The sequence below is a fragment of the Sander lucioperca genome, chromosome 15 (assembly GCF_008315115.2).
Source record: "Sander lucioperca isolate FBNREF2018 chromosome 15, SLUC_FBN_1.2, whole genome shotgun sequence".
Lineage (NCBI taxonomy): Eukaryota > Metazoa > Chordata > Actinopteri > Perciformes > Percidae > Sander > Sander lucioperca.
The window spans coordinates 24,576,019-24,596,251 of NC_050187.1; the positions used below are offsets into that span (position 1 = coordinate 24,576,019).

At 39.6% G+C, this 20,233-nt stretch overlaps 2 protein-coding genes across 7 annotated transcripts in view; one reads left to right on the top strand and one right to left on the bottom strand.

Annotated features, from left to right (window-relative positions):
- Positions 1-2,357: 2,357 nt before the first annotated feature.
- LOC116056058 (SPARC-like protein 1) lies at positions 2,358-9,616 on the bottom strand. The gene is made up of 9 exons (XM_031308196.2): positions 8,714-9,616; positions 8,284-8,392; positions 7,522-7,594; positions 6,798-6,909; positions 6,412-6,530; positions 6,170-6,324; positions 4,881-4,993; positions 3,693-3,787; positions 2,358-2,663 (listed from the first exon to the last, which is right to left on the bottom strand). The coding sequence occupies exons 2-9, from the start codon at positions 8,344-8,346 to the stop codon at positions 2,608-2,610; spliced, it is 786 nt and encodes a 261-aa protein (XP_031164056.1). The 5' UTR covers positions 8,347-8,392; positions 8,714-9,616; the 3' UTR covers positions 2,358-2,607.
- ccser2a (coiled-coil serine-rich protein 2a) overlaps positions 7,976-20,233 on the top strand; it is a 58,422-nt gene continuing 46,164 nt past the window's right edge. For 2 of the 6 annotated variants that reach the window (XM_031308171.2, XM_035992098.1), the window contains exon 1: positions 10,571-11,401. The gene's annotated coding sequence lies outside the window, so the exon portion shown is untranslated. Of the gene's footprint in view, positions 7,990-10,565; positions 11,402-19,754; positions 19,930-20,233 lie in introns of those variants that run through there. The other 4 variants (XM_031308181.1, XM_035992099.1, XM_031308189.2 and 1 more) reach the window with 4 other exon arrangements.

Sequence of the window (20,233 nt, forward strand, 5' to 3'; positions counted from 1 at the left end):
ATACAGTCACCGGACAAACTCCATCCGCACAGAGAGCGACAGAAAGTGAGAGTAAAAATTTGGCATAATTGCATGAAAAGAAACTGCAAAACGGGCCTTTTCATCTATTATGAATGTCTGCTTACAAGCCATGCATAATGCAAGGGGCCGTCTTTATGACAACCATGTATTAAATATCATTTTCTGGGGGTCGGGGGTCTCTGGTTGCATGCTTTCACTGCCACAGTCAGTTGGCTTTGGTACTGAGTAACATGGACAGTGTTGTAAAAGCAAAAAAGAGACAGAGGGATTGACAGAGAGAGAAAGTGATAAAGAGAAATTGACAGAGAGAAATTAGATGAAATGGGGGGACATGAGGGATGGAGGGTGTGCTAGCTGAAAACGGGTTAACAGGAATCCTTATTTTTAACAACATGTCATCACCAGCCACCCATCTGCTCCTGTGCTGTCAGAGTCCCTTGGGAGAGAGAGAGAGTGTGTGTGTGTGTGCGTGGGAGAGAGAGAGAGAGTAATGCAAGCAAGCCATCACAGATCAGATCTCTGATCAGCACCAAAAGAAGGAGAGCGAACAAGGTTAAAGAGGTGGGTGGCACAGATATCCCTCTTCTCTTATATCCAAATGGGGTGTGACAGGGGAGGGGTGTGACAGGGGAGGACAGTATGTGAACGCTGTGTGAGTGCGTGTGTGTGTGTGTGTATGCGTGTGTATGTGACAGGAAGGTAAAGTAGGATTAGGTGGATCAATCTACAACTGCCCTCTCATGTTTGGATGGGGGGAGGGAAGGAGGTGGAGACAGTGGTCCAGTGGTAATGAAGGGGAATCTGTTAGCAGGGGGGGGGGGGGTATGAAGACACACAAAGAAAGAGCAGTGGTGAGAGAGAGGAGGCTATGCTGGACCTCCAGAGGGTGGCCTCCAACAGTTTTGTTATTTTTTTTTCGGATAAAGGAAGTAGTCCCTAGAGAAGAAAGATGTGATTGAGGAGAGTTGTTTGTCGGAGGAGGTATGGACTTAGTATTCAGAGCATTTTTTAGTTTTTTTTACATAGCGGAATGACAGGACCAACAGCTTTCCGTTCCGCAGGTCACTCATCATTAGCAAATACAGTTCCATCTCAGTTCAGTAGAGTTAATCTCTTTTGCTTTTGTTCTGTTTTCATGCTTGTTTTCCTTGTTTTTCTCCCAGTTTAGACTTGTTTTTTACTCCGTGCACCATAACGAACTGCAGCCCTCCAGTGGTCCACTCCACTTTATCAAAAGTTTTTAAGTGAAAATCTGATGGAATAAAAACATCTTGTTTTGATATTTATGATTATGCACTTTCTTTCTGCCCGACATGTAGAGCAAGCAGTCCTCGGTACTTGCTTGCCTCGTGTCTGTCTGCACTGAATCTGCATATCACATTGAGTACTGAAATCTCTCCCCCTTTCTTCATCTTCTTTCCAATGTCTTTCTTTCTCGCCCCCCTCATCCTTCAGGCATAGTATATGTGAAGGCTAATTAGTCCATAGAAACCAGTCATACCAAAGAACCCACCCCAGGCCACGCACACATCCTCCTATTGATCTTGTAGCACCAATACGAGCAAAACCACACACACATTCACACACAAAACTGACGCAAACAAACAAGATGCAACAAGAGTTTTTAGAGCAGCATGTATTATAGATGGTACATACGTACAAAAAGTTGCCTAGCTGGCACTGTGCAAGTTTTCTGACCTTGACAGAGGTCAAGTGTTTCAAATATTCTGCATCATGCTGGGAGATGCTATTTACAGAGTCGGCTGTAGAGGAAATGTTTTGCAGCATCAAAACCTTTTTTCTTGCATTTCCTCTTCTCCTCAGTTCCTCCCGCTGTCTCAGCCATCCCTTCCCCCCTCTCACTCTCCGTTCTCAGTCTTTCCCTCATTTCTGATCCATTTTTTATGCATTACTCCATTTCTCTCAAGTCCCATTTACAGTGCATTACCTCCTCCCATCTTTCACAAACACACTTTGTACTTCTCTCTCCTTCCTTCAGTCACTTTGCTTCCCTCCTTCCCTCCCTCACTCTCCTCCAGTGAATTATGACACTTTCCTCTACTTCTCCCTTTCACCCTCTTTATTATCTCTCTGTCTCTTCTCCGGTCACGTCATCCCATACTAAGCGTTTCTTTTCCCCTTTGTCTTTATTTCCCATCTAGTTTGTCATTCAGTGTACATCGCACTGTCTGTCTGCACTGCTGTCATCCTCTCTTTTAATTGGTTATTCAAAGCATGCAATGTAATTTGGGTATTTAGGTAATATTGGCTATTGCCTCTGCTCTTTTACAACACAAATGTTCAAATGTCAGCTAATGTAATTAACAAGACTGGCAGTCAGTCCGTCCAGACATTTATTTACACACATGAATGCACAGACAACCAGCAGACTTTCAGATTTGATGAGGTTATAAATCCCTATGTTACGAGCATGAATACTGGCGTGAAACATATGCGTAAACAGTGTGTAGAGATTCCAATTGTGTAGCTTTTATATTAGTTAACTGTGGTGCTGTTGTCTCCAGTGAGTTATTTACAGTAATGTAAAAAAGACATGCAGGAAGGAGTTCATGGCTGTTTTTCATTTCAAAGGTGGTTCTCTTTGATTGTAGGACACAACTTGCGGGACCCCATTCTCATTGCTGTAGATAAAACAATTGACAATTGATTTAATTGACTTGGAAAAAGCATATTTTTACCAATATATATATATATATATATATATATATATATATATATATATATATATATATATATATGTATAAAAAATAATAATTCTAAAACTCTGAAATATGTCTTAATTTAATTACTATTGAATACTTGAAATATAAATACAATAGAATTTAGCACTGAAATATGTTACATCGAAAATCATCTAAATGTATGCGGTCAATAAAAGTTAATATAAAGTTGTGCACTTCGCGCAAAAACTTAATTTTCTGTGTATAGATACAAACCCATTTGGGTTGTAGGGTTCACAAATTCAGATTCAAGCGCTCAATATTTAAAGGTTATATTATATTTTTCAAATTGTTCAAATTCAGTTCAATTTGGATCCAAAAATTCAAATCTTGTCAAAATATTTGGGTTACTTGTGTTCAGATCTCAATGCCTCATCTGGAATTTGAGTGTCTAATCAAATTCAGATACTAAAATTAAAGATAAGAAATTTTGATCTTAACATCTAAGATACCAAGAATGAACAATCAAGCCTGAACCATTATACTTATCACAAGGAGTACTACTACTCAACTCTAATACAGTAATAAAACAATATTCTTCCTGAAGTCAATAAAAGTCTGGATGTCTTGGCCTCCACCGCAACTATTTTGACCATTCCTTTTTTAATCTGCTTCTCGTAAATCCATCAATTTTATGGACATGCAATACCAAATTGCCGCTTTAATGAATAAGTGTAATCATCGTCCAGGAAATTATTTTCCTAAGAAGAAGGTTCATGATTTAGACCTAATTTTGAGGTAAAACTTATAACATAAAAGAACATGTAACATAAAGTATCCTGTTAACTTGGTTGAGAATCGTTTCTCTTCTTCAACTGCATAACATACAATAGATTACTTTTATTCCATTACAGTAGGCTATAACCTTCATCAACATCTATCTGTTACCATGAGGAATTACGGGAAAATTGGGCAAAAGTTGTGACTAACACATAAAATGGTAGAACCAGTCCTCGGAGCGATCCACCAGACAGGTCGTCCACTCTTGCAGGGTCACCTTCCTGTTCCTGTTCTGATCACATGACCTGCAACACAGCACAGCATGACATTACCATTCACTCATACTCTTATGGACCCATGCACTTGTTACATGCACACACAACATGACAGATATACACAGAGATGGTATATAGACATAGGTACGGAAACAACTGCATTGGGGCTCTTCAACAGCCATTGTCTTTCAGTTCACCCTGCAGCGTTATCTCTGAAGGGTACTCCTTCAATTTGTGTTAATCCATGGGCAGCGGGAGACACAGTGGGTAATAAACATTATCATTGCTGGGAATGGCTTGACATTGACACAGCCAGCCCTACTCACACAAAACATGTCACTGCAGACTGGCAGAGAAAAGGGGGTTGGTTGGGAGTATGGAGGATAGAGAAAGGGGAGAGATGGAAGGATGAAAGAATGAGTGAAAATTAAAGAAGGATTGACAAAGAGGAAGGGAGAGGATACATCTATTTGAAGATGAAGTAGGAAGCACAGAAGGGGGAAAGAAGGAGTAATGAAGGGGAGGAGGAGTAAGATGATGGAGAGATGGTGTGGTCATGAGATCGGAGGGGAGGAGGACACAGGAAGCGGGTGTTGGCATGGAGAATGAATGGATAGAGAGAACAGCATGGTGGGAGGTGCAACTTGGTCACAGAGCGGGGTCGAAATGCGCCTGTGTGACATTTTTAACCCTTGGTGTTTCAGTAATTAGCTGGAAAGTAACATATTGCAAGAGACAGAAGGTTCACATTATGAGCCTTTGCGTGACATATGGTGATATGAACATGATGAGCAACACCCCCTTTACGTTATTAACTACTCAGTCACCCAAATGGTAAGTAAGATTTTACCAAATAGGCCATGAAATCATAGATTTTTTCCTCCCATGCTACTAGTTTCCTGAAAATACATGCAACACTAAAAATGAATCATTAGTTAATATATGTGAATGTTATGATGGTATGTGTTTCTGACTTTTCAGAAAAAAACATGCCAATACTAGTTCATTCAAATTTAAGTCATCTAAGTTAATCATCATAAGATTCTCCTGTTATCCAATAGCTAAAATCTTAGAGGCCTTTCTTTGCAGCCCTGTAGCGATAGCTGCTGGAGGTGGGACTGACTGAAAGAATGGTGTAGCACAGTGCTCCAGTGGCATCCTCTTGTAATGCAGCTTCCTCAGGTCCCGGCGGCTCAACTTCCCATCGTTGTTCTTGTCCAGTACGGTAAATCTTTGCTAAAGAGAGAGAAGAAGAGAGATAAAAGTAATGGTGGAAAAATAGCTATGTAGAGCTCATTGTTTGCACAGCATTTTTAATTGATATGGCAATAAATGAAATAAACATGCATTGTTAGCCATGCTTGCAATATTAGGTCTAGGGATGGCAACGTTTAGCTCTAGTGGATGGATTGCAATTAAATTTGACATTCAAGGACTTCAGAGGATGAATGAATTTGGTGATCCCCTGACTTTTCATATAATGTCACCATCAAGTCAAAATTGTATGACAAATACCTGCAAAACTCATGACATTACTATCATTATTAAGCTGTACTTTGTGTTTACTGCTAATTAGCAAATGTTAGCATGCTAACACACTAAACTAAAATGGTTAGCATGGTAAAAAATAGCTGCTAAACATCAACATGTTAGCATTGTCATTGTGAGCATGTTAGCATGTTGATGTTAGCATTCAGCTCAAAGCATTGCTGTGCCTGAGTACAGCCGACAGCTGCTACCATGGCTGTTTTTACAAAAAAGTTCTATTTCTCTCCATGCTAGGGTTAACATTTTTGAAGGATGAAATTCTATGCAGAATGCACATAGTGTTGGAGATGTATGAAGTGCCACAAAAATAATTTTGTTCCAAAAAAAAAACAACTAAACTATATAATTTTTCAGACCATCAAAAATTATGCAGAAGTTTTCTTTTAATTCATTTGAGGCCAGGAGGTCAAGGTGGCTGGTGGGAGGATATTAAGTTATTCATCCATCCACCATCTTATTGAATAATTAATGATTATTGACCAAATCCTATTTATACATGGTGCCCCTGTCTCATTCTGTGGACGACCACACGACAAGCAACACAATCACTTACAGTAGGTTGTTAGCATTGATTTCTTACTGGACAATGCATGAAGCGTAGTTTGTATATTAGCACGATGATGGTGTCTGGTGTCAAAAACAACTTTATGTTCAGGGTTAGGTTACACTAGGAGTGGAAGTGATCCCTTGGTATATTGTTCTTCCGGCTATAGTTCCTTTAGCATTACACTTTGTTGTGGATATTGATTTAATTTGCATCATCATAGATAATGTTTAGTACTCAACAATCATCTTTGGGTGCAGACCTTTGGTGTCTGTCAGTGTGCTGCTTTGGCTCACTTTAAAGCACGAGGTTCCAGCTACCTGTGCTAGTTGTGTCCTCTGGGCATGGCTGAGGCAGCTCTGGGGCGGGGCAGCAGGTACATAGGACTCCCCCATACGACTCAGGAGCAGGAACCAGTCCAGGAGACGATATGGAAACTGGCTTAACTCCTCCTCAGTGCATTTAGCCTTGGGGACTGATCAAGAAGGAGAGCAGAGCTACTTTGGCAGGCTGCAGTACACAGTGGAAATTGTGTGTAATATCTAATGCTGTGCGTGTTTACCCAGACAGGGTCCTGTGTGAGCTAGTCCGGTGCGGCGTCTCTTTCTGCAGGCTTCTTTATGCAGCAAACACTCATTCCCATAGGTCTTTCCCAGAACACTGCACACTGGTGCCCTCTGCCTGATTGCATGAGCCAGTGCCCAGATGCAAAACTTTATGTGAGGTGCACAGCTGGATTATAAAAACTGCTGTGATTTCATCCCAAAATCTACATCTTGTTTTTGTTTAATATGAGTATGATTAACAAAACCAAAAACAGTGAGTATGCAACTTTACATAGAGATAAAGGATACATTTACGTACATTTCCTGGTCAAATACAGAAAATTCTCAAAATGTATACAAACTAAAATAGTCTGACTTGTTTTAAATGTCATGAGGCGTTTACCGTGGACAGGACTGAGGACAAACACACTTGGGGACGAGAACTCCATTTTCCTGAACTACCTGGCACCAAGATCCCACTGGACTGCGGCATTTCAGCAGCTCACAAAGCTTTTCTGAAACACAAAGAAACATTATTGTTACTACATCATTTTTGTGTTTCCTAATTTAACTTTACCTCCAATGACCACTGATTCAGCTTTCAGTGCTGAATAAAAGGTGTTTTGGATGAGAGCATCATATAAAATGTCTCATGAGAGTCTATTTAAGATAATAAAATGCCATAGAGTGGTGGAGGGAAAAAAAAATGAAGTTAGAAGAAGAAAAAGAAAAGCAAATATGAAAAATGAAAACGTACCTGATTTTAATCATTGCTATACATTCAATTCTTGGTCCAAAATTTACAGTCAAAATGTCTTATAATGCATATTCATGTAGGTATAATAACTGTATAGAACCTTGTCTGCTTATTCTTTTCATATACATGCTAATATACTTGCCTTGTACTTTTTGGACTCTGGACTATCCTTGCCAGTTTTTAGATGGTGAATTTAAAACACATAATTCATTCCATGATGTGGAAAAAAATATATTTTCTGCAGCCCATGATACTTTCTTTTGTACCTTAGACTATATTAATACCCTCAAATAGAACTTACTTTGTCTATAAGAGATATATAACTGACATACAGTCAGAAAATGGCATTCCTCTACTGTACTGTACTTACCTGGCTCTACTCTGCCAATATACGGTCTCAGGCTCTCCTCAGCTTGTCTCTGTCTGCGCTGGGCTCTGCCTCCCTGACACACACACACACACACACACACACACACACACAAACACACAAAAATCATGCAGAGCTGAAAGGATGAGTTTTTCTTTTCATGACATTCCACAGGCATACACTAACCTCAGGCATAAACTTGTCAACATTGTAAACCTATTGTCTTAAACTTTGCTGATGTGTCCCAACATGACAATAATTTCAGTTTTTATCAGTGTGATGCAGTGTGTGTGATGATGAGGCTTATTATCTAATCTAAATAATCTAAGAAAATCAACTTCTTGAAGTCAGTGTACTGTAAATGATTAAAAAATAACATCAATTGAAACCACAATGAAAATGGTATGCGTTCTATATCACATCCATCTCCCTTCATATACCCCAAATACTTATATTTCGTGAAGCTTTGTAGTCGGTGCCAGGTCCACATCTGCCCCAAAAGTCCTCCCAGATGAGATGGGAAACAGGTGCAATGCTGACCCAAAACACTGGCGCTACGCTTCCATAGCTCATGTTGTGCCATTAAAACACCTATCACAAAACATTCCGGATGAATATATCCATGTGATCTTTTACCATTTGTTTGCAGCTGCAACCCTACTCGTGACACAAACCCAGGTCATCATTTTTATTAAGCTTTGTGCTCAACTAGTTTGTAGTTTTCAATGCATATTCAGCACATTTCAACAAAAGCCACAGGCTCACCATGATTGCACAAGTGTGAAGATTCAGGAGAAGAAACAGGGCATTGGTGAAGCTCAGCTTCATGTTGACTCATCCAGTGGGCTACGAGAGGAAGTTTTCACAAATTTTCCTGCAGGAAGAAAATATTGGACTAATTCACTCTAATCTTGCAATCATAGCTGTGGATGCTATCTCTGTAGAACATAAACAGGACTGAGACTTCTTTCTTCTGTGTCTCTTCGGTGTCATTTACACAACTATTACTCTATTTCCGATAATGTAGAGGGGAAACAATGCAGCTCATTGAGTCTCAAGAAAACAATAATTTTCCATCACAGAGGAAATTGAGGGTTGAATTACACTGAGAGGACATTCAGGATTTCAGTTGAGGAAGTTATTACAGTCTAACAAGTCATTCTCTATATCCCTGCTGCTTGAAAAAAAATCTTACCTGGGCCTCTGTCACTTCTTTCTTCTGCTGTTTTTCCCTTGTTAGTATTCTCCTTCTTTTCCTTGCTCCAGCTACCTTTTGTCTCTCCGTCTCACCGGCTCCTGTGAGGGTGTATTCTTTTCTTTTTTTTTTTTCTTTTTTTACAGCCTTCTTCAGCAGTCTTTACTTTTTTCTTTTCATTTGATTCATCTATTTTTACATTCTTACCTTATCTAACCCCTCCTCTCTGCTTTTCCCTGTCTGTCTGACTGTCTTCCCTTCACATTAGCTTCATGTTGATTGCAGCTGAGGGACTGTACAGGGATCTGAACTCAGTGTTACTTGAAGACATTGCGCAGTTGAATGATGCTGAGATATGGTGAAAAAGTACAGGGGAGCTGTACAGTACTTACTGAGAGAGTGGATTAGTTTTTTGGGGAAGTGGGGTGGCACTGGTCCACAGAAAAATGTACAACATATGCTCACACTTCTTCTTCTCTCTCTGTCTTTTTATCACATTCAAACTCCCTTAATATTACAGACACACGCAAACACACAACCAACGGTAAGAGAGAATTAATGTGCAGAGGAAGGACACCTCTGAAAATATGAACTTTCAATAATATGGAAAAGGCTGCTCTCTAGTGGTTAAGTTGATCAATAACAGTTTCACTGTATGACTGGCAAAAATTCTGTGGGCCTACAGGTTAAATAACGTCATGTATTTTAAATCTTACAAGTTATCTGTAAGTCTATTGTTGCTGTTTTTTCTCCTTGAAGAAATACATAATTTCTACACTTGGCTTTAAAGTTGTTCTTTTTGACTCAGTTTCCTCTTAAAATATTTATTGAAAACATTTCAATATTTTCCCTGAGTAAGCTTCTCTTCTCTCATAGTACGGAAGAAGCATTAAATATTAAATTGAGGAGAAAACATGAAACAAAAAGCATTAATTAGTAAAACATACAAAATAATAAAATAAATATATCCTTTAAAAATAGGTTTGTGTATCCTGTTGGAAAAGCAGCAACATGTTTGTTAGTGTTCCATTAGTTGTGATTTAGGGTAATGTAGGCAAGACAGGATTGCCAACTGCGCAATGCGCGCAACTGCACCAGGGGCCTAGACCCTCAGGGCCTTAAAGGCCTTAAGTCAGTTTTCTATCAAATGGTTTGTGCTTGAGTATTTGCAAATTTGGGAATATAGACCACCAAATCAAAATATCAACACAAAATGATAGCAGGTCTTGTTTTATTACTTGGCTTGACCACCCGTCTTGTAAAATTTACATGATAGAAATCACCACAAAAACAGGGGTCAATACAGGCCCCATGGGATGAGCCATCCCAGAATTTAAGCATCATTTAAGCAGATCATACTATAAACAAGCATAAATTACCTAACTAAAGTAGCCATGCTTTCGTGCCATAAAAAATTAGACCTTTACCAACATAAAAAAAATCTGCTGCTACATAGGCTATTTTTGATATAGACACATGTTCACTTATTCACTAATTTCAGTGATACAGTGCAGGTATAGGCTCAGCAGCTCGGTAGTTAATGTTATCTCTATTGTTCTTGTTTTTATTTATTTTGGTGGGTTCTTTACTCCTACGTTTACCTGCATGTAGCTATTCTCCTGTGTTTCATTATCAACGCTATTGCGTTGGGGGATAATAAAGTTTAATCTTATCTTATCTTAAGTAGAAAGTAGCAGTGACACTGAACTAAAAGTACCTCAAAATCGTACGTACAGTAGGCTACTTGAGAATATGTAGATATAGCCAACTTGGTTACTTTCCACCAATGAGTCGTAATTTCACATCCGTATGAGTAGTGCTTTGTGATCATTACTTTCGCGTGCACAGAGTACCACACGACTGCCGTGCACGCGTCTCAGGTCAGTCGGCTAGGCTCCCATCGACAGCTTGCGGGAAGGCTGTAATTTAAAAGATAGTTTGCCTTCGGTAAACGGAGCTATTTAAAACATGTAGACTCCGTAAAACTAATGAAATGAATACTTAACATGCAGACAACATTTTTTAAAATAGTACACAGCTGTAGGAGAATTATAACCAGCACTTTGAGATTAACGTTAGCATGCAATGTTACCCTTTGAGACCTAGAGACATCTATAAACGCTCCGCCCAGCTGGAAGTGAGAGGACGATTTCGGAGTGATAACTGCTTTGGGAAGTCAGTCTGCACTGTATGGTCGTCTGGTTAGTTTATTTTCAAGACTTTTCATGTCCGGCCGCATTTTGTTTACGTCTTCCCGTCGCTTTACGGACCGTCTTTTTCAGTCGGTAATGCTCGGTATCATCAGTTGGTCGGCGTTGACATCGTGACAGTGACAGTAGCTTCTGGCTATAACCTTAAAGTGGAAGTACTTCATCGAAATGCGAGGAATTCACAACATTTTGTGTGTCTATTTTCCAGTCAGCTCGTCTTAATTGTTACAGGACTCAACATAGCACAGAACAGACTGGATATCAGTATGTCAAGCGTAAAGCTTTTGTAATGACTATTGACGGCGGGCTAGCTATCACTTCATCAATAAATCATAACGTTCAAAGACTGTTTTAAGCGGAAAGTGTAAGATGATCTACCTCTACTAACTTTTACAACATGTTATTCACAAGACAATGTCAACGTGGACTGCTTGCTGACCCATTGAGGCTGTAACATGCTTTTAACGGTATAATTCAGGTAAGTGCATACATGTATTACATAAGTCCTGTTATGATTGTGAAATTATGGGAAAACAATTAAGTTATTGTATTAGCAATATTGAGTACCTTTATGTAGTAATGCATGTCCTTATTTCTCTGTGTGGGTATAGAACATGTACTATGCATTTTTAAATTAAACTAATGAAGACAAACAACACCAAAGAGCCTTTGATGAGGAAATCTTTCTCAGGGATGCCCAGTGAGGCAGAAAAGGCCATGTTTTCTAACGTAACATCACCCCCCAGTCATAACATGCCCTGGAAAGAGTTACTGTACCATGAATGAGGATGACCATGCCTTTATGTAATAAGCATACAAAGTCACTTGTATAACACATTTTAAACAGAAACTGATCTCATAATGTAGATACATTGGAACAATCTGTATTTCTGCTTGACAAGTGTCTCACCATGTCACACAGTCCATCTGTATGGCTCAGTAGTTAATACTTGAGGGGAACTCAATCTTGTTTGAGATACACCATGGAAATGTGTGTTCCTCATGCACATGTCAGGATTAAAGGGTAACACAAGATGACTCATGAGCCTCATGCTCTACTCAGACAGGAGTTCAAATTTAACCAGGGTTTTTATACCATGCCTCACATATTCATATTTTTGTACCACAACTGAAGTTGCTGTCAGTCAAGTCTCATAACTATGTGTGTGTGTGAACCATTTTAGGCTGTGATCTATTACAGCCCAGACAGTGCAAAGCGCCATGGCATCAACGTGCCGGTGCACATTAGGATAAGGCATGACTGATTGCCCTTAGTGTAAGTGAGATGGACACTCCTCTGGTGTTCCAGTGTTTGGGTAGGGTTACACACACACACACACACACACATCCATGTGTGTGTTCATCAGGCACCTGTTGGCATAGGTCCTGGAGCGCCACCTTGGCTGAGGGTGTGTTTACAATCTGATTCCCCCCAACAACAGCTGAATGTCTCCACTATGTGCCTGCCTGCTAAAGACCCCCCAAATTGCAGTTCAATATGTGAGGGTTGTCCCTGTTGTCTGCCTCTCTTCATGTGTGCCCTAACCGTCAGTGTCTAGCTATGCGTGAAGATACACTTTATACACATTACCCTGTGCATAGTAGTCATTCCAATGCACTGTAATGCCCCTTAAGGGCGACCTTGAGGCCAACAGATAAGATGTGAAAGTGTGCTTGCATGATGCTAAAAGTGAATACTTACAGCACAGAGAAGTGTTGAGTTATTTGTATGGCAAGGCCAGAAATCACAGGCTTAGGGATTCCGTGTAGATCAAGGGGAGTGTTAAACAACTCTTCAAACCATCACACATGAGCTGTCTGCATCCTTTCCACTGAAGGTGTTGTAATTGCTGTATATTGTCGTTTCTTTCTGATCTTTTATTGGAACAATACAGAGTTTTTGTTTGCACATCTAATGAGTACTTAAAATGCCCAGAGATTAGGTCATTCAGGATAGTGCATTGCTTATAGTTTTGTGAATGTTTTCATGTGTGTGTTATGCTCAGAGCCTAGTGACTTGATTTGACTTTGACTTTTCTCTGATCCTTCTTGCCCTCTACTCTCTCTGCATGTGGCCTATCATTAGAGCTATACTTAGCCATGCTTATCAGTTCCCTCGGTAAGACCACAAATGTTTAAGGGCTTGGAATAGCTCAGTGTAGCAGAGTGTAGACACAGGATCTCAGATGCACTGACACAGGTCAAAAATTGACAGGCATTTGGGGCAAAAATGCCCTTCAAGGATCAGAAAATGTCCTTTCAATAAAAAAGAATGAATGCTAATATATAGGAGTACTCTTTGCATGTTGCCTCATTCAGATTTTACTTCACAATTGACTGTCTGTGGGAGACTAGGTGATTGATGTACCCTGAAGTAGTAGACATTTTAGCTGTCAATAGGGAAAAGATAGTGAAAGATGGCATGGTTGAGAAATTTACTTACACCGTCAAGCACCTCCCTGATTTGTTTAAGATTAAGAGAGACGTTTAAGTGCTTTGACATCAACTTTTTAGTCAACATTTTTATCAAGAGTGATTCATTTATATTACATTTGTTTGTGCTGTGACAGTGGAACAATTGTTAACTGTTTTATCATAGCAGATCCTAGGTTGGGTACAACTGATGTTAGTATGTAAAGCTCCTACATACCCATGGTAGACCCACACAGGTGTTCTCACTTTGCCTGATTAGACCTCTGATCTGGACTGTGTGGGCCTGTACACAGACTGTGCTTGATGACATTGTCCTACTTCCATCTACTACTTCCATCTCTGGCCAGTATACCTGAGAGGAGGCCTAATTAGCAATGAGTGAAAACACCTGTGTGAGTGTGCGTGGTAGGGCTGCACGATATTGGAAAAAACTGACATAGCGATATTTTTTTTCCTGCGATGTATATTGCGATATGAAAAAAGACTAATTTTTACAAGATGACAAATAGCTCTATTTGGAAATAATAAATCATTCTCGACTACTGGGGTGATTTTGTAAGGGAGTGCATCTACATAGAAAATAAAAATGAAAACTTTTCTTATGTGAACCATTCTTTGTTGAACTTTAATACTTTACAAACACCAAAGCAAGTAAGCGCTGTGACTACTCTTCTGAAGAGATTTTGGAGAGGGAATTTAGGTAGAAATACACTGATTGACTGACATGACACCATTGTATTCATATAATACTATCAATCAAGGCTAAAGTGAATGATATTAATAATGCATGCATGTAGGGATGTAACGATTACCGGTGTATCGGTAAACCGTGATAAAAATGTTGACGGTAACAATTACCGTTTTCATTTAAAATATAATTATTATCACGGTGGATTACCACGGTGTGGAAACCGTGTGTTTAATACTTCCCAGCTTCATCCGAGTCTCCTGAAGTTGCCGCGCACTGCGCAGCCTACAAAGTGCGTTGTACATTTTAATTTCGATTATAAAGAAAACAAGTATACACTTAGTGGTGTTTTTTTTATTTGTTTACATATTGTTCTTTATGTCTTAGCTTGAATGTTTGGATTTGTATAATTTAAACCTGGATAATCTGTATATACATTAAGCAATTAAAGACAAGCGCTTTCGTCACATAAATGTTCCGTCATTGATGCATTATTTCTTTATTGACAGTACTTTATATGATGTTTGAACTACATACTTTTTTTGTGAAGAAGAAGAAACTTTATTATTTGTCACATACAATCGTAAAGTACAATGTAGCGAAATTCGATCTCTGCATTTTACCCATCCTAAGCATTAGGAGCAGTGGACAGCCACATACAGCATCCGGGGAGCAACTTGGGGTTCAGTGTCTTGCTCAAGAACCGCCAATCCTGTGTTTGAGGACCGACCCACTCTACCTCTGAGCCACAGCCTAACCATACTGTTCCTATGTTGAGCGCAGAAGCATTGCATATTCAGTACATGCCTCAGTCTGCACTTGTTAGCATGTCAGCTTTCATTTTTGCTCATATCAATTTATGTGACATAAACAAAGTATATGCCCCTTCTTCATCCAGTTCCTCTGTATATTATTAGTTTCTAGTAACTGCATTGAGCTTTACATCTCATTTAATAATCCTTCAAGGCTTTGAATCATGTGATATTATAAGTCTTTATGTCCTTGGGATCAGTCATTGGACATATAAAGCCCCTTTCCCACTGGGCAAAAAAAAAAACTAACACCCACCATCTGGCTTTTGTCTTCAGTTAGAAAGGTTAAAACCCGCTTTAATTCTTGGGACAAATGAGTCGGTCACGAGTTCCAGGTATTTATCGGCTCCAGCTCCAGACAGCAGTGATAGAAACATGACACCCGGGTGGACACGCTGATTACCACCCCTTTTTCCGGCATGAAGCTTTGACTCAGTCGTTAATCGCTGTCATCTCAGTCAGTAAACGTAACCGAACTCCGACCGTTCGCAACGTTAACGTGTTTAAAACTGCGACCATTACGTTCTGTGGTTTACATATGAAGACAGAAAGCGCGCCTGTGGGTTGTATTTCTTGCCACTGCTAGGGACGCTAATTTATGGTCAAATGGTTTAGACGACTTATTGCGTTAAATGTGACACACCAGAAAAAAAAAACAGGCATTCTTGTCTAATGGTAATGAGAAAGCCATCTATCGCCTATTTTTTGCGGGTTTTCCCACGTTTAAAAAACCTGCATATAGGTGCTAATTTGGGTGGAAAAAGAGTATACTGTATGTGCTGGAGATTGTGAGCTGTGTTTTGATAGTGAAAGTTTGTTTTCAGCATCTCTGCACAAACACTGCTGAGTCACTCAATCACAGTATGTGCTGCAATCTGCATGCATCTGTTTAAAATGTTCAAGGTGTTTTTCTCAGATGGGATGGCTTGTTTCCAGTGCATTGCTCAGTTGTTAAAACGTTTCCTTGTTCTCATGTTACTGTACCAGTTTCATTTGGCACATCGCCTCGTTTTGGTCACTCAGTACTGCTATATTATTGTCACTTCTAAACTTCCATTTTACCCAGGTTAACATATGGTATTTCTTGTGAGCTTAAGCTCTGGATCTGATGGCTGAGGTGTTGTGAGACTGTAGTGACATTTGACTCATTAGTACTTTTGCCCGGCAGTTCCAAGGCAAAAATGTTGTCCCAAATGTCTACGAGGTTACCTGCACAGCCATGAAGTTGATAATCAAATACTGTGTTTGCATGGCAGGCTCAACTGCAGCATCTTACATCCCCATATAATGGACTTGTGGACATTGTGTTGGTGCATGGTGCCTTTTCTGTGCTCAAAACAATTTACCCAGCAGGGGTATATCTAGCCACAACCACCACCAATGAGTATTCAGCCAGTTTATCCCAGAAGGCTCCTGAGGTGAATAGAAAGGTTACTCTTTTGTATCAGACACTCTTTTGGATAAGTTCCCATCTAGTTTTAACAATTGCCCAAATAGATCTAAACTCTGTGAAAAATTGGACACAAAGGCATGACATGGATGTTAACCACCAACTGTGGCCCAATGTGATGTGTGGAGGCCTTGTTCTCACTGGGCTCATGTGACACTGTTTGCTATTTACTGTACAAACGTGCTGCCTAGGAAAATAATAGACATTAGCCTGAAAGTGTGAATGGAAAGAAGGGAGGCACAGGAAAAGAGGGAAGTTGGGCACAGAGGAAGTAGCAGTGTATTGTCCATTCACAGGACAAAATCCACCAGGAACATGATCTATTAAAAGCTTATTTATTAGACTGTGTTTAATTTTCAGGGCCCTAACATTAGGTTCATTCTCTCAAAAGTCAAATTTTCTCACCTCTCACGACAGGCCTGTGTTTTGCATTGTAACTTGTGGCGATAAGGAGTGAGTCAGAGTTACCAAAGGTTACATCAAATGCCCAATAAACAGCACAGTGGGTAGATAAGCTGGAAGTGTTTCAGATGAACTGACATGTCAGTGTAAAGAAAAGCCATTGATACTGTAGAGAAAGTGATGTAATTGTTCTGGAAAGAAAAGCTTGGGGGAAGGCAGGCGGTTGCAAGTAATGTTTATCTGATGTTTTGCTATGCTACTTCTGTGCTGAAGATAAACATGTATTAAAGTGATCTCACACATCCACTTGCTCAGTCACAATGTGGAGTTGCTTTATGGTCATGTTGCATTCACATGCACTCTTTGATAACGAGGTTAGATCATATTGTTTGCCATGGGATATTTTGAATTGAAACCAAGGTGGATCATATATGATAGTGTAATCATGATTGTTAGGAATGTAAATTGCGATGGCTTTAATTTAAAGAAAAATATATACTTTCTAAATTCGTTGTCTCACACACACACACACACACACACACACACACACACACACCTTAAGACATGCTACTATTACTAGCTACTAACTACTATATATTGATTACATTTAGCATTTTACAAATCTTTTAACATGACATAAAGCACTCTTCATGACCTTTGATTGGTTTAATGGTTTGTGTGCGTCCCAGGACGTACCCAGTTGATGAAAGGGAGAACAGGGTGAAAAATGTTTGCTGTTTTATATAACTGTTATTCCCTGTACAATTTGATATGATTTGCAAAACTGAAAACCAATAAATATATTAATGATTAATGATTTGACAGGTAGTCAGAAGGAGGACGTCAGTTGGAAGTCCATAATGCCCTTTAAAAACGGTTTGCTAACACAAATAATGTATTTTATTGCGAAAACGTCGGCCCTCTTAATTTGAATGTTACTTACATCATTATATACCTAAGCTAGTTAAGCAACAAATCTAACATCACATGCCTTTAAAAAATCTGTGGTCATGCTCTTCTCTGTCATTTCTAATGGAGATTCCTGTTGTTTTTGCTTTGTCTCTCACTACTTCCTGTCTTTTTTTTGTGTGCTGATCACATCTCTGTTTTTGTGCTCTATTGTAATCGTGATATCTCACAGGGTTTTTTTTTTCGACGAGGGCTCGGCTGGGGCCAGTCACAGACTGATTGCAGCATTAATGTAGAGCCGCATAGTTTCTGTGATAACAGAATCATGGAAGGAATCGCGAAATTGAGAATTTAAAAAAGCTATAAGAAAGATTCCATAGGGCCCTACATTAAGTCAGTGCTAAAAGCTAACTGGAGATTTGAAAATATGACTACGTCTTTGTTTCCAACCGAGCCGCCCCACTGTAACTGTAAAACGTCTTAAAAATACATGACAAAATAATTCCCAGTGGCTTAAGCCTGGTGGAGGGCAACCAGGCTTTGCAATATAATGGGGGAAACCCTGTCTCCCTTGTGTGATTAATCAATAATGGGATTTTCTGTGGTCTCAGTGAAGTTTAATTATGCTTCAAAAAGAAAAGTAAGCCTCGGGCTGCTGTCTGCCCTGCCTTCGGATCTCATATACTGTACATAAACTACTCTAATGACCTTGCTGACAGTGATTGACACCTGCGCTGTTGCTTGGTGACACTTATCAGCCTTACTAGTTATTGTGGCCAATCAGAAGGTGAGAATTAAATGAAGCTGTCAAATGCACTGCAGTCTTCCCACGGTGTGGTTCAAGTGAAGGTCATAGATGGGAGAGGGAACCGATACTTGCATGTCTTTCTATTCTTGCCGTACACATACACTTAAAATTGTGAACGATAAAGCAGAGAGAGATTATGGTGATGGGATTGTGGACAGCTGGGATGCTCTAACAGTGAAGATAATTAGATTCTGCCAAGTCCTGTCAAGACTTCCACTGCTCAGCATCACACCTCAGAAAGAATGCAGCAGCAGAGGTATTTTTATTGATGAGTCAGGGTGGATGATGAGGACTTTTTGAGGGTGTTTCTGTGTCGTGACTAGTCAGTATATGACTCATTTTGGTTCAGGCTTTCTTTGTCACTACTGTATCTTGGTTCTGTACATACAGTATATCCTAAATTAATGTAGCACCAAAAATATAATAAATCTTTCCACCATTCAAAGTTGCATGGTAGAAAATGTTTTCAGTCTAGAAATAACAAATATTTAGAAGAATACCAATATAACGACGTAGATGTTTAGCAGCTTACTTTGATTGAGGCTTGTTAATAGAAGCACAACATGAAGCAATTTTAAAGCTGAAGAAGTCCTTTGAAACCCTGTGTTTTAGCCTTTATTTTATCGTTGCTGATGTGGGTTGGATCAGACTCCATGCTGTGATTTATCAGTGCCTGTGACACGTACAAACAGGAGACATTGAGGAACTGGCAGTGCTCGTATGGTTTTACTGCTGGCATTTAGCTGAAAACAGTTGACTGAGTGGAACCAGTATGCTGTCAACCATGAAATGAGTCATGGAAATTGAACTTACATTGAATCTTTATGAGAACCACAACAAATTTCTCCTTACTGGAGTGACTTTTCAAAGACAGCAGAGTGCTAGGCAGGATCTGTTTCCCTTTATTTTTCTCTCTGGTGATATCATGACATTATAGGGCTGCAGCATGCACGCTGAAAATTGCTACTTTAGCTTGTTGGTAAAATATCTTGAGCCAGAAGGATTATATGGCTTTAGTCTTTGTACCATATTGTGGATAATTGATCAACATTTTTTTCTGCTGCTACTTTTCCTGCTGATAATTTCTTTTGTACTGGAAATGAGTCCTTGTTATGTTTTTCATTTCTTCTTTTATTGTATTTTCCCCCAAAACAAAAGTTATTTTCACCTCTCCTCTCTTGCAGCACACTGGGTGGGGCTCCTAAAAGATGCCTTATTAAATATTAAACACTCCCATAAAGGCTCTGTTCTCCCCACCCACATACCCATCGCTACACACCACAGACGTCACATTACACACAGGCACACATGCAAGGAGAGAGCCAGCCAGCAGACAGATCACGGTCTTCCTGTTCCTGTGCTCTTCTATCTTTTGGGCGCTCCCTTACTTTCAGTTTAGATGATGGAGGAAACAGAGTGACATGGCAGGGCGTAGCTCTTATCTTAATGATTGACTCTGGGATGAAAATTATTGGAGTAGTCAACATAAGTTCTCAGAGTTAAGGTATTGTTTTCTTATTTACTTTTCTGTGGTACATTATGAGCCAAAAATGTGATGGGACATTGTTTCTGTAGGTGTCTGTGTGCTTGTGGTGTTCCAGTATACTACCACATGCAAGGTTAACACACTGTTTTTAATGTAGCAGGTTGCCACACCTTTTCTCCACCTCTCTCTAGTCACTGTTTCCTCTGTTGCTCTCTGCCATTCGATTTACCACATTTGGTATATAGCATTACCAAACCCTCTATGCTGTCTCATTGGATTTGCTTCTGTAAGCATCAGTGCAGCTCAGCCCAGTATTGGTTTC

What these genes read in the sequence shown, in the direction of transcription:
- LOC116056058 (XM_031308196.2), bottom strand. Translation starts at nt 8,346, where the DNA reads ATGAAGCTGAGCTTCACCAATGCCCTGTTTCTTCTCCTGAATCTTCAC. An exon ending in TGTGCTACACCATTCTTTCA is followed by an intron (nt 3,788 to 4,880) that starts GTCAGTCCCACC and finishes GCTGTGTTGCAG; the next exon opens with GTCATGTGATCAGAACAGGA. An exon ending in CTGGTTCTACCATTTTATGT is followed by an intron (nt 2,664 to 3,692) that starts GTTAGTCACAAC and finishes TTTTATCTACAG; the next exon opens with CAATGAGAATGGGGTCCCGC.